Here is a 12,530-nt window from a genome sequence, read left to right as displayed (position 1 = left end):
TCCTTTTAGTTCAGCACTTTAAGTTAGGACAGCATTTTCCAGGGTTTACTGCTATCTTTTTCCAGTAGGCATTTTGCTTCTCCCAGTATTTTCGTTCCAGAACAAGGCTCATTCCAGATGCAAAGCGTAAAGGAAACATTCATACCTTGGCTTTTAAGCTAAACCTCCTTCATGAACAGCAAGTTCATAAGGAATGTTAATTAAAGCATCATACAGTATCTAAATGGACTTTTTTCTTCTTTTTTATAAAGAATTAAGGCTATGTAGATGTCACAATAAAATAATCTCAGGTAAAACGCACCCTATTTGTTAGATATGAAAGAAGGTTTAACAATAAATAAATGATTTATGCTGTCAATAACATTATGGAACTGTATAAAACTATATTTACGCAGCTTTAAACATAAAAAAACCCCCATACTAGTGGCATGAATATATACAACACAGGTCATGACGTACGTTTAAATTATCATAGCCAGCAGTGTTCTTTTTTAAATGGAGACACTATAATAAATAGAAACGTTAAATATTTACAATAATAGCATATGTGGAATCAGTAGATGAACACATAAATTCTTCACACACAGAGGAAAAAAAAGTTATGCCTTATACAAAAATCCCTCCCACACACAGCTTGCCCCCCACCCCCCCAAATTTTCATTGACTAAACAAGGGGAATATACAATTTTCCCCACAGAACGAATGAATACAAATAAAACTGTATGCATGCTGAGGTGATATGTTGACTGAGACATTCAAGGATGTAGATCTGTATGTTTGGTTCCCATTGATGAATCAGACCTCTAATGAGAGAGAGATCTTATTTTAGTTCAACGCAAGAACATTATGTTGGTAGCGAGTTGTTGTTTCTGTTTTGCGCTTTTTTTTTGTTGGTTTTTTTTTTTTTTTTGCTAAAACGTTTGGATTGTCTTTTTGGTTTGAGCTTGTTCTTCATGGTGGCTATATGCCACCAAGGGGGAGAGGACGCTCACAGGAAACCCATGGAGGCACGCTAGAAACCTTCTTACAGTACTGCCAGCAGCCAATTAGTTTTTGGAGCAGAGGAGCTGGCCATCAGAGGCAGGCCCGAACCATCCTTGGCAAGCTCCTCCCTGGGACAGCCTGGGCGTCCCATCCGTGGGAGAGCTGTACCACAACCCAACAGGGCAGCTGGCACTTTCACTGCCAGCAGCTCCACTCCTCGGGTCAGCATGGTCTTTGGCGCTACACTACTTGGTCCGATCCCACCTCTTCTCAATTAAGTCCAATGAAAATTTGGTCACAGAACTCACAAAATCAGGCAGGATCAAGGTCACGCCTGGTGATCCCATAGAGACACACCTTTCAACTTAACGGTCCTCTCTTGCTTCCTACGTGGCTTCTATTAAAAGCAATGCCTATAACTTCTGCGGGTGGATACGTGCATTAAACCCTGAACATAGCTATTAGGAGCTGTGTTCACTTAGCAGTAACTAAAATCTGAGTTGGAAATTGTAGCCAAATTCCAACACCCTCTACTGTTTATACAGCTCCTTCCCACCATGCGACAAGACGTACGTTAGTTCACTGGGTACGTTCTGTCTCTACTGAACTGCCTTCCTGCCCCCACAGCTTTCCTCCCAAACTTTCTAAATGAGAAGGCTCAGATCCCTGGTGTGATTCCCACTTTCTAAGAAAACTTGCTTTTTCTCTAGAGCAAACCGAAGAGCTCACCCTTCTGTCCCTGTGGATGCTGCAACCTCCATTTCCAGTACAATATCTGGGGATATAGGATTGCAGATCTGCAACCTGAGAATTACAATTGCATAGGGGGTAGGAGAGATGTGTCCAAACACCTCATTCACACTTAAAACTGCTTAGAGACAATAAGCTCTTGACACTCTTCATCTTTAGTAACTTATTCTGCAGAGATTGGTGGTCGTTATCTGCACAACCATTAAAAAAAAACAAAAACAAGTCAACCCCCTCTCCTTATCTTTGGCATTTGGATAAACCACAGCTGATAGGCAGGTTCGAGTGGGTCTCCACATCCCAGCAAACCACACCATGCTACTGCTACGGAGAGACGGATTTCTGATGGGCCTTCAACGCAGCCCTACAGAAGAACTAAGTATATGGGGTGATTTGCTGTCTGAGCCTGCGCCCATCCTTCTAAGCTTGGGCTGTCCATAAGGGTGGAGGACCTGTATCACCCATGGGCAGGTGTAAGCAGACAATATGCACAGGGTTTTCAGAGGTCCACAAGCATACTTTTGGGGGTCCTCCATACTGTGCAAGTCTTAACAGTCACATCGCCTTGTTTGCAAGCTGACTACTCGCCTTCAATATGCTGAAGTGACTGGATTAGCAAGTGTCAAGTTATGCAGTGGTTCAGAAATAAACGGGGCACTTAAACTAGGCAGCATCACCCAGATGGGAACAATGGCTCAGAAGTTAAGAGAAAGCGGTGGAGCTCCAGACCGCACGGTTCCTGTGCGAGACAGGGAAGCTATTTCATTAGAGAGCGTCACATAGAGAGCCTTAAACTTTTGTGTTCTCAAGCCACAGGCAGAAACCAAATCCCCCTTGGAATTCAGCCATCTGCTGTAAGGCTGTACCCTAAACCTTCAGAGGTGCTAAGCCACAAATGGCCACATGCAATCTGGCAGAGCCCTCTTGGAACCTTCTCCCCAGCCAAGGGGACCAAGAAAAAAAACCACAAAACAAATCCCCAAAACAACCCAACAACCTCCAAACAAGATCCTAAATTTCAGATGATGTCCGTTTCATAAAAAAGGGGAAAAGAATTTAGTCGGAGACATTTTGCCACTCTTGGTGGCTGCTCAAGTGTTGAGTTTGCTGGATTGATAACCCATTGCCACTGCTCTCCCTTTGCTACTATATACACTGTTGCTGAGGTCCATATATATCTTGCAATGCCCTGTGCTTGACCTCTGAATGGGAAATGCTTTGGAATGTCCATAGACGGGAAGATGAGACTCAACGGAGGAGGTTTCCAGTGGAGGGGGAGGATGGGGGGAACGGGGAGTTGGTGCCTTTTTTCACCTCCGGATGTCAGAGAAGTCGGACAGTTCGTCTGCCCGGTCCATGATCCCATGTGCCCCTTTGGGACCGTGGCCCCCAGCTTTCACCCGGGCATGGGCATTCAAGTGGCCCTTAGTACCTCTCTCTCCCTTAGATGCTCGTGAGCTCTCCCTGTGGTCGGAGTCAGAGTGGGCCAGCATGTCCCCGCGGCCAGCAGCAGCTTTGCTGGCTTCACCTGGCTTCTTCTCTGGAGCCAGGATGGTGTCACCATGCACAGCCGAGGTGCAGAAGCTCAGGATGGAGCAGAGGCTTCCCCAGTTCTGTTCACACTGGGCCTGGACACTTCTCGTTATGGCCTTTTTCACCTCCTCGCCACAGGTGAGCAGGATATTCACTAGGTCAACATATGGCCTGGAGGAAAAGGAAACGGTGAGAGGAGAGTCAAAAAAATACATAGGGATTATTATATTCTAATCAGCCATATCGCTGTAAGAAATGCACGTGATGGCATCCTGTCAAATGAAGCTTCACTCAAGTGCTGGATCTGCCTTGATTGCTCCCCCACCGGAGATGCTCTGGGACAACTGTAACGTCCACCACAGGAATATATTATGTCTACACGCTTGGCAAATGGGGCTGTCAAACAGAAGAACTGCTATCTCGCACCTTCTGCCTCAATCTTTTTCCATGCCCTTTCATCTTTATTAGTCAGGACACATGACAAAGGAAACCTGCTCATGTCCAGAGCCATCAACTTCATCAAACAGCTTGCTATCCCCAGGTACAGAGCATATGACGATCACTAGTCTGCAAGAGGGAGGCATTTGCTCACTTCCGTGAAGAGCAACAGATATTCAACTAGAGATTCTCCGGCTCTTCTCATCATCTTTACCTTTCCCTGAAGCACCAGGTGTTGATCTCCACCACAAGCAAGATCCTATCCGGACTCAGGATCAGACTGCACACAGCTCAGACACATGGAAATCCACTTTGGTGGCACCCATTTTCTTCCCACACTAAGTTTTTTTTTTTTTCTTCATGTCCTTACAGGGTTGTGTAAAGCTTTCTGTATATACCTTTTCCCAGCGAAACAAGGACTCCAAACGAGCCACGGCCAAACGCTGTTTCTGCTTCCCACCCGTCTCCTTCTGTGTCCCCACAGCACAAGGCAGCCCAAGCACAGGCACTTTGGCTTCCTCAGCCACGGGTCACTGAGTGCAGCGATTTTAAAATAGTTGCGGTCACAAGTTTTGTGGGTCAATATTGATGTTGTCTATTGACGCAACCGCTCAGCTGCTAGCAGGCCCAGGAGGACGTGCTTAAAAGTCTTCCACGGTAGGAACCATCCACAGTGCAAGCAGAGAACTGCCTGGGGTCAGCAGTCATGGTTGTACAGGGTGGTGGGGGTGCACCTTCTGGGCACACCGTCCACCAGCTCTGGTGGCTGTGGACACGTCTAAATATCTTCCCACGAACTAAGTCAGAAGAGATGAGGAAAACCAACAGATTATGATCAGTGCCTGACACTACCCTGATTTTACTTTGCCCAACTGCTTAAACTAATTTTGAATGACTAATCTTGGAGAGCCACCTATTCCCCTATCTCAAAATATTTCCCGTGTTTGGATTGTTTCTGCCATTTAAAGAAGAAGTTACTTGGAATGCAGCAGCGACCGATGTGCCAGGGCCTGTCACCACTTCCACCGTAGCAAATCAGCCTGACCCCCACCCCACCACAGCTGACTCAGGAGGAGACTGCATGTTCCTCAACACTCATCGGGAGAAAACGGTCAGAATAAAACAGAGAATGAGTCTGAGAGCTGCCACTTGCTTCTCCGTTCTTATTGTTTTAAACGTAAAATAAAAGATGAGAGAGAACTGAGCACATTGCATAGAAAGTGATCCAGCAGAAGGAGGAAAAAAAGAAAAAAAAAAAAGAAAAATCAGTTGTTGAAACTGGGCATAACCTTTACAAAAATCTTTGGAAGAAAAAGGTTGCTGGTATGACTAAAAAGTGGCTCAGCTGCCAAATATTTCAGGTATTCAGAGTCTGCCAGAGCCCTGCGGATTAATACTGGCCCATTTCTCCTTCACTGTTTTACTTTCTGCATTTCAGCTGGCCTGACCATAGTACCTGAACTGAGCACAAGGCTGCAAGTCAGCAGACGTGATTTTATTTCCAGCTCTGCCACACTTGCCTATTGATCTTGAACAAGTTCCTTAGTTCAAAAGCTTCAGAGATGGCCTCTAAATTTAGGGGAGGGGAGGAGGCTGGCTGGCTTCTATTTGGGGAGTCCCACATAGGGAAGCTAAGCTCTGACTCCGTGAGATGCTGAAAATGAAGTGTAGGAAGCTCTAAATGAGATCGTGCAAATTATAGGTGTTCAGCTGAATGATCCATCTCTTCTCAAACTGAGAACCCCCCAGTTAAGCTCCCCAGAAATAAGCAGCTCTTATTCCAAAGCTTCTCTTTGGAAAGGCCTTTGACTTTCATAGTTCTTCTCATCTCCAAATGATGGGGGCGGCGTTGACTGGTACCAAGTACCCAATTTATAGCCTACTAACACAGCCCGAGCAGTGCCCAGACAGAGGTGCTGCTGTGCAGGACGGAGCCGCGCTTCCCCTCTCCCCCCGGCAGCGGGATGCTGCCCTTTGCCCTAGGCATGGCCAATGGCCCTGGCAAGGCCACCAGCCATGCCTTTGATCCCAGCCTCAGGAATGTCCACGGAAAGGGCCTTGCTTTCTGGCCACCACGTTCAGCGTGTACCAACCACAGCAAAGATTCTGCTTTTAAGAGTAAACTGGCATCAAAGCGCGTCTCTGCAACTGCAGTTTGTGTATTAGGGGGGTGGTTTTCAACAGAAAGTGAGGGAATCGGGGCATAGCTCCTTTGGAGGCTGATGAAAATGCAAGGCTAGAAGTCCAGAAACGTTTCTGTTAAAAAATATGTCTGTCACGATGGCTGGGATTTGGGGTTTCTGTGCTAATATCCGCTAGGGACAAGGCAGCATGGAGGCGTGGTAGGAAGATGCTCTAAGGTTCAGCCTGCTGCCAGGCTGTGGCTCAGCCTTCTCGTTTGGGAGTGAAATGTTCACCTGCAAGAAAAACAGGCTCCAATTTTTGCATCTGTGCACAAAGAGTTGGTACAAACAGCTTGTGCCTGGTTTGTTGCTGTCATGTAGCAGCTTTGATCAATTCCAAATGGGATTCGTGCCTGCCATTCCTCAGAGGGCAGCTGTGTTCCCAGGCAGAGGGATGAACTCCTCAAAATCTGACTTGTGCCTTCACTTTGTACACCTCCATGTTTTATTAAAAAGCATCTGAGATTAATAAGGAATAAGATGAATGAGAGATTACCTGGGGGACTGCAGCTCTTTCAGGGACAATTAACTACAAGACATTTGAAAGTATGTATTTAAAGAAGAAATTATCATCTTGCTGACAACTTTGCATAGACCTTCTTCCCCCTTCTCCTCTAGCTGTCATCTTTAACAAGATACTGGGGTCAGGAACATTGCCTTTGAGCTCAGAAAGCAGAGAGACATGGTGAGATGCCTCTGGAAACAGCAGACACTGACGCTGTATTTGCTGAAGGACCAAAGAAACAGCCAGATCCAACTTCAACCCATTTCATTCCCTTCCACAGTCACATCTAGCCCTTCGCAAACAAACTAATCTTCAAGGGCCCCTGCGAAGAAAGCATTACCTCGGTCTGCTACATGGGAAAACAAGACGTGCTTAAGGCCAGGTGGTGGTGAAACAGCTCTTGGGCAGATGCACAGCCCATTGGCACCATCCTGCTCCTGGAAGGAGCTCCCACGCCTCTGACTGCACTAGCACGGAGGCACTTACTCATGCTGCAGCAGGTCTTTGAAGTGAATCATCTCCACAATGACCTGGACGTTCTCCTTGGCAGCGGAGCAGAGGTCATGCTTCAGGTAGCACTCCCGCTGTAACTGGAACACCATCTCTTTAATGGCAGGGCACTTACGGCTGATGCAGCTGAATTTATGCCTCAAGGCATGAGCCTTACACTTCAGAGCGTCTTTAATGAAGGATTTTCCCTGAGAAGAAAAGAAATGGAGTAGGTCTGTATTTTTGTCCATTAAGCACAGCAGCTGATTTATGCCCAGCTAGCTGCTCCCCTGTAGGACAACGTCAAGGGTTATTAGACTGCTAAGGGTACCACTTAATGGCTCTTCCCCCTCTTCGTTTCTCTGCCCTTAAAGATCATGCCGAGTTACCTGGCCTTGCTATTCCAGTGGAGCTGAATGCACAGGGCTTCTCTGCTGGAATTCTGAGGTTTCCTCTACCCCAACAGCTGAATGCCCAAAAAGAGAAAGGGCAAAAGCAAGCACCTCGAAGTAACTCAATGCTTGAGTTACTGGCTTTGTTTGCTTCTGGGGTGTCAGCACAGCAGGTTCACACAAAGGAGAGGGCATCCTGCTACGGCTGAGGTCCCCAGGACCATATGCAAATACCCATTCAGTAACTGCAAATTAGTTTTTTTAAAATTTTAAGTCAGTTTGCAAACTCATAGACATGTATGCACCATCTATATGCACCTGCCCCATTCCCCTGTCAGTATTTTCTCTACTACCACTTCCTCTGAGAGGGACTCAAATCAGCACTAATAATAACCCTACAGTGTCTTGATGTCTCTTTGCTGCAAGACATTCTAATTGAGATTAAAAAAAATTAAAAATCAAATCAAACTAAAAAAGTAACTTTCAGGAAAGCTGCTTTAGCAGCATCTCTTTAACCACTGTTTACGATTCCTTCATTCAATTGCTTAGTTGGCATCAAAACCATCTCTTCCTTTTCTCTCTTTGCTCTCGGATACTACAGCTGCTGTACACGGTGTGTGTGTCGCAGTCTGACAGCTCTGCTCGGTCTCCCTTCACTTTGCTGAGCAATAGGTGTGTGGAAGCCTCCAGCACTGCCTCCGTCTTTTCACTACCTTCAGATTATTTTACACAACAGCTTTGTGAAGACCAAATTCTTGTTAGCCTTTATCCAGAGAGCATGCTGGCAGAGCTCCACTGGCATTAACTAAAACTCATCAAGACCTGCAAGCAGATTTTGTCCCCCAGTTGTTTCAAGCCAGAAGTGATTCTTGCTGATGAAAGAACTGCCTCGGTCATCATCCCCTTCTATTCCCTATACCAGAGGCACTCGCTTGCCCTTCCCTTCAGTTACAAACAGGCACAGCATATTAGGCAAATAACAATAAAAAAAAATTCTTACGCAAACCAAACCTGACATCAATTCTCAGGTTTGAGAGAGGGGGAAAGAGAGCAGAAAATAGCCAGCGTTAGTCTTGTCGTTTAATGCGGCCTGAAATAACTGTAGATAATACAGAGATGAGCAATGAAAAGCCATGTCATAGCAGAGACTAAAGTCACCTCTGTGTTAAATAAAGCTCCAGGGGTTTAATACTTCTGCACTGCAATGGAGACAGCCTGGATGTGAAATGGGCTGTATTAGATTAGCACATCCAGGGATCCTGGGGAAGAGGCATCAGTGGCTACGCTCAGCCTTCGCAGGCACATTTACCCTCACCTCCTGAAAGGGCTTACTTCTTTGGGCAACTTTGTTCACTGACAGAATATTGCGCAAAAATAAAAGAGCGTTTTCTGGAAGACACTTGGAAATTAAGTTGAAGGTTTTCAGATACCCACAGAAGAAACAATTCCCATTTTAATGGCTAGCCAGACCCTTTGTACATCCTTGAGAATTTGAACCTAGAACTCCAGCACTTCAGAAGTGTTTTCCTACTGGGTGGTCCCACCATCCCTCATGGACCAGGCTGAATCCTGAAGACAGCTCTACTTTATACCATGCTTTTAACAGTGCCATGAGGCTGGTGCTTTTAGTCAAGTTATACTGTAAACTGCATGGTCAAGCCAAATGCCGCTGGCCCGTCGTAATGTTCTCTTCCCTCCGCACTGAAATGGGAGAGTAGGTTTATAAGACATAATAACAGGATGTCTCAATGATGCATAAATGGTCTGGGGAGAAAATGAAGGAGACAAACTTAATACCGCATACCATCTAAGTAATGTATTTTAACGTCAGTGCTTGAGACAAAGACTTATTTGAATACAGCAGCTTTAGGAGGTTGCCTGTACTGGTTGCATGCAAATCTTGAGAACCAAATTCTTGTTGGTTAATAATAACTAACAAGTTAATAACTGCACATTGGGAAATATTTTGATATGTCTAAATGAACTGGGTGCCCAAGCTGCACTTCAGAATCAGCTTTGAACAAACATGGTGTAGATGCTTGAGCCGCTCAGCGTTTCTGAAAACCATGTTCAGCTATATTAGCGTTCCCATTTAGTTATCCTGGGTACAGGAGGGGGAAGGTACAGGGAGCCGTAGCTAGAGACAGCCTGTCTCTGGGACAGGCTGCACACCGCTGCTTTGCTACTGGTTTTGGGTCTTGATTCTGGGCCCTTCAACAGAAAAATTCTTATTGAAGCTGGTCACGTGCAAAAGTAGATGTGCTCCACAATGGTAACTTTTTTCCCAAAGATATGTTAAAGAATTAAAATACATGCCATGTGTATATTGGAAGCAAACAGATACATAGAACATTTCACTGTGTTACCTGGGCATCAAATTTTCCAGCGTTGTGCAGGAATGTCATGCAGATCTCATGTAAGCCTCGGATCTCGCAAGAATTGTTTTCAAAGCATTCAAACACTCCACATCCCACATCGCCAGCGTTAACCAGGCAGTGCTGGATTTCAGCTAAAATGAGCATTGATTACAGTTAATTTGAAGAACTGTTCATAGAAGCTGGTGGTGGGTAGGGAAAGAGTTATTTTGCTAACATCATCAGTTCAAAAGAAAAAGCACATGTGACAACAGTTATTGTACCCACAGCATGCCCACTCTTTGCAGAAATTAGGCCAGAACTTGGGTGTATTATGTTATGAAAGTGATATCCAAGGAGTAAATGCCAAATCCACTATGCTTACGTCAAGCTATTTCACTTGAGAACTGTCTAATGCTTTTGCATTCCTCAGGAGCAAAGGATGGGCATGATTTTTGCTGTCTGACTTGTACGAAATCTCCCATCAAATTCCAGTACCAAAACGAGAAGCCCACAACCCAGCTGTCTAAACTTTCTCATTTCTGATACTTTGAGCTAGTTTCTGGTGATTTAGCATAATTTTTTTTTTTTTAATTTTTTTTACAGACCATTGTGTTTCCCCTGTTGTGATGTCCACAAAATTAATGGCAAAACTCCCACTGATAAATACAGTCCTTTGCACTGAGTGTTGCATAAAGCTGCAACTACGTCCTCACCTGTGCAGAAATCAATTGAAAAAAATAATTTATATATGTAGTACATAAAATAGATTTACTGGAGCTAGCCGTTACATATGTGTTTATTCTGCCCTTTCAGATATTATGTAATACTGAAAAGAAAAAATGCTGTCTAATACTCACTTACCAAAAAAACCCCAAAAATCTAATTCTTAACAAGACAGCTTCTGGTCCTTTAAAAAAAATGGATGTAGTAGTACTGCCAGAGGGAAGGTGGTTGCTGAAAGAGCCTGGGGATAAAGTTAAACAGGGGCAGCTTTTAGACCAGAACTGAGGATGCTAAGAATTCCTGTACTCTGTGCCCTAGTGGTACCTTTAATTAAAGCTCGCCCTTGGGAGCCAGCCTAATCCCCCTCTGAACCGCAGCATGTTTCAGACATCCCCAGCCTCCCCCTTTGCCATGCGGTCCATTTGCAAGTCTTTACAGCAACTTTCGGTCTCATTTCAACCCGCGGCAAGGCGGGGAGAGGAGCCGCGGATGTAAATGCGGAGTCTGACGGAGTTCACATGAACACCCCCCCCCGCTACCCCCCAGCTCAAAACCAAATCACTGCCGCTGCCTTTTTGTGTTTCTCCCCCCACCCCACTTCTACCTGCCCCGAAGTGCATCTGGGCGTGGGGGGGTGGGACACGGGAGCCCCGGGCTCGGCTCATGGGATTGTCTCAGGCAGACGCGAAAAGCTGCGCAAACACACACGCACCGAGGGGGGGGGGTGGGGTGGTGGTGGTTGAAAATGGAGCTCTTTGTGGAGCGCTGCAGAGCGCGGAGCTGGGCTTTTTTGGGGCCGGGAGCTCAGCTGTAGTGCTTGTGTTGGCATCCGGATGCAAACCCTTTGCCGGATCACATGTCCTGGCTCCAGCGTGCTGAGAACTGCACAGTGCCGTGATTCACATGTGGCAGTCCCTAATGGGCATTCGTGCATTCCTGCTCGTGTGTGTTTAAACACGTCTCGCAGCACTGAGAGTGTTAAAAAAAAAGAGGGGGGGGGTGGGGGGAAAGGGAGAAAGGGGGGGAGGGAAGCGTCTGGATCCCGCGCTCTGTCTCTGCACGGCTGGGAAGAGATCCAGCAAAGTGCACGCCTCAGCTCTCTCTTTCTAGGCAGATAATACCCGGGGGAGGGAGCGCGGGGGGGACGGGAGAGGAGGAGAGAAACCCCCGGTCCGTTGCATCATTGCACGGCTCCCTATGGAGGAAGCAAAGCACCAGTCATCGTTTCCAGCCGCTTCCCCTTCCCTCCCGTCTCATCCCTCCCCCGCTCCTCACCCCTCCGACCCGGTTTCAAACCCTGCGCCGTGAAACTTTCTCCTCCCCAGCCCAGCATCCCCGCGGCGGGCAGCATCCCCCAGGCCGGGCTCCCCGCCGCCCCCGGCCCCGCTCCGCACCCCCTCGGTGCCCGGCGCGGCTGCGGAGCCGCTCGGCCCGGAGCGCTGCCGCGGCTTGTTGCAAGGGCAACACGTGCTTGGCAAAGCCGGGCTTTAAAGGTAATTAGGAGCGAGCTCTTATTTCCTCTGATGATTTACGCCTGACAGTCGGACACCGAAATAAACCGCCTGTCATAACTCAACGCGGCTATTTCCCCAGCGCTCCACGAGCGGCGAGGTGTGTGTGTGTGTGGGGGGGACACCCCACCTTTGCACCCTCCCGCGCCGCCGTACCTGTGTTCTGCAGGGACAGGCGCCCCTTCTGCTGCGGGGTCCTGTCCTGCGGCCCCTCCGGCGGGTGGGTGGCCTCAGTGCCCGCCGCCGCCGGGGCGCTGGCCAGCAGCAGGGCCAGGGCCAGGGCCAGGGCCAGCAGCTTGCCGCGGAGCTCCGCGCACATGGTCGCGCCTTCCCCCCGCCGCCGCCGCCGCGTCCTCCCCCGCGGGGTGCCGCACCCGGGCCCAGCGCGCTCCTCGCCGCGGCCCCGCGAACCGCATGTGCCCGGCGCGGCGGCGAGCGCGGAGTGACGGCGGCGAGGCCGGAGGGTGCCTCAAATATCCCCGCCGAGCCCCGGTGTCACTCGCATGAGGGAGCCGAGCAGGTGTCGCTCCGCGCCGCGGCCAATGGCAGCCGCCGCCCCGCTCCGCCCGCCCGCCGGGGGCCGGCCCTGCCCCGCCGGCAGGTTGCAGCCTCCCGCCTCCCCCAGTGTCCCCCACCCCCCCGCACCGCACCGCACCGCGGGGGATGGG

General features: G+C 48.2%; 1 protein-coding gene across 1 annotated transcript; it reads right to left on the bottom strand.

Annotated features, from left to right (window-relative positions):
• Positions 1–870: 870 nt before the first annotated feature.
• On the bottom strand, positions 871–12,328 carry STC2 (stanniocalcin 2). The gene is made up of 4 exons (XM_054217659.1): positions 12,019–12,328; positions 9,638–9,780; positions 6,877–7,088; positions 871–3,435 (listed from the first exon to the last, which is right to left on the bottom strand). Exons 1-4 carry the CDS (start codon positions 12,179–12,181, stop codon positions 3,042–3,044), a joined length of 912 nt encoding a protein of 303 aa, XP_054073634.1. The 5' UTR covers positions 12,182–12,328; the 3' UTR covers positions 871–3,041.
• Between the last annotated feature and the right edge of the window lie 202 nt (positions 12,329–12,530).

Source organism: Rissa tridactyla, chromosome 11 (genome assembly GCF_028500815.1).
Source record: "Rissa tridactyla isolate bRisTri1 chromosome 11, bRisTri1.patW.cur.20221130, whole genome shotgun sequence".
Taxonomy (NCBI): domain Eukaryota; kingdom Metazoa; phylum Chordata; class Aves; order Charadriiformes; family Laridae; genus Rissa; species Rissa tridactyla.
This window is presented reverse-complemented; position numbering and strand designations above follow the sequence as displayed.

Bases quoted from the DNA above. Each gene is read 5' to 3' on its own strand.
- STC2 (XM_054217659.1), bottom strand. From the start codon at position 12,181: ATGTGCGCGGAGCTCCGCGGCAAGCTGCTGGCCCTGGCCCTGGCCCTG. The intron at 9,781-12,018 runs GTACGGCGGCGC...TGCTCATTTTAG, and splicing joins CCTGTCCCTGCAGAACACAG to CTGAAATCCAGCACTGCCTG. The intron at 7,089-9,637 runs GTAACACAGTGA...TTTTCTTCTCAG, and splicing joins CTGGAAAATTTGATGCCCAG to GGAAAATCCTTCATTAAAGA.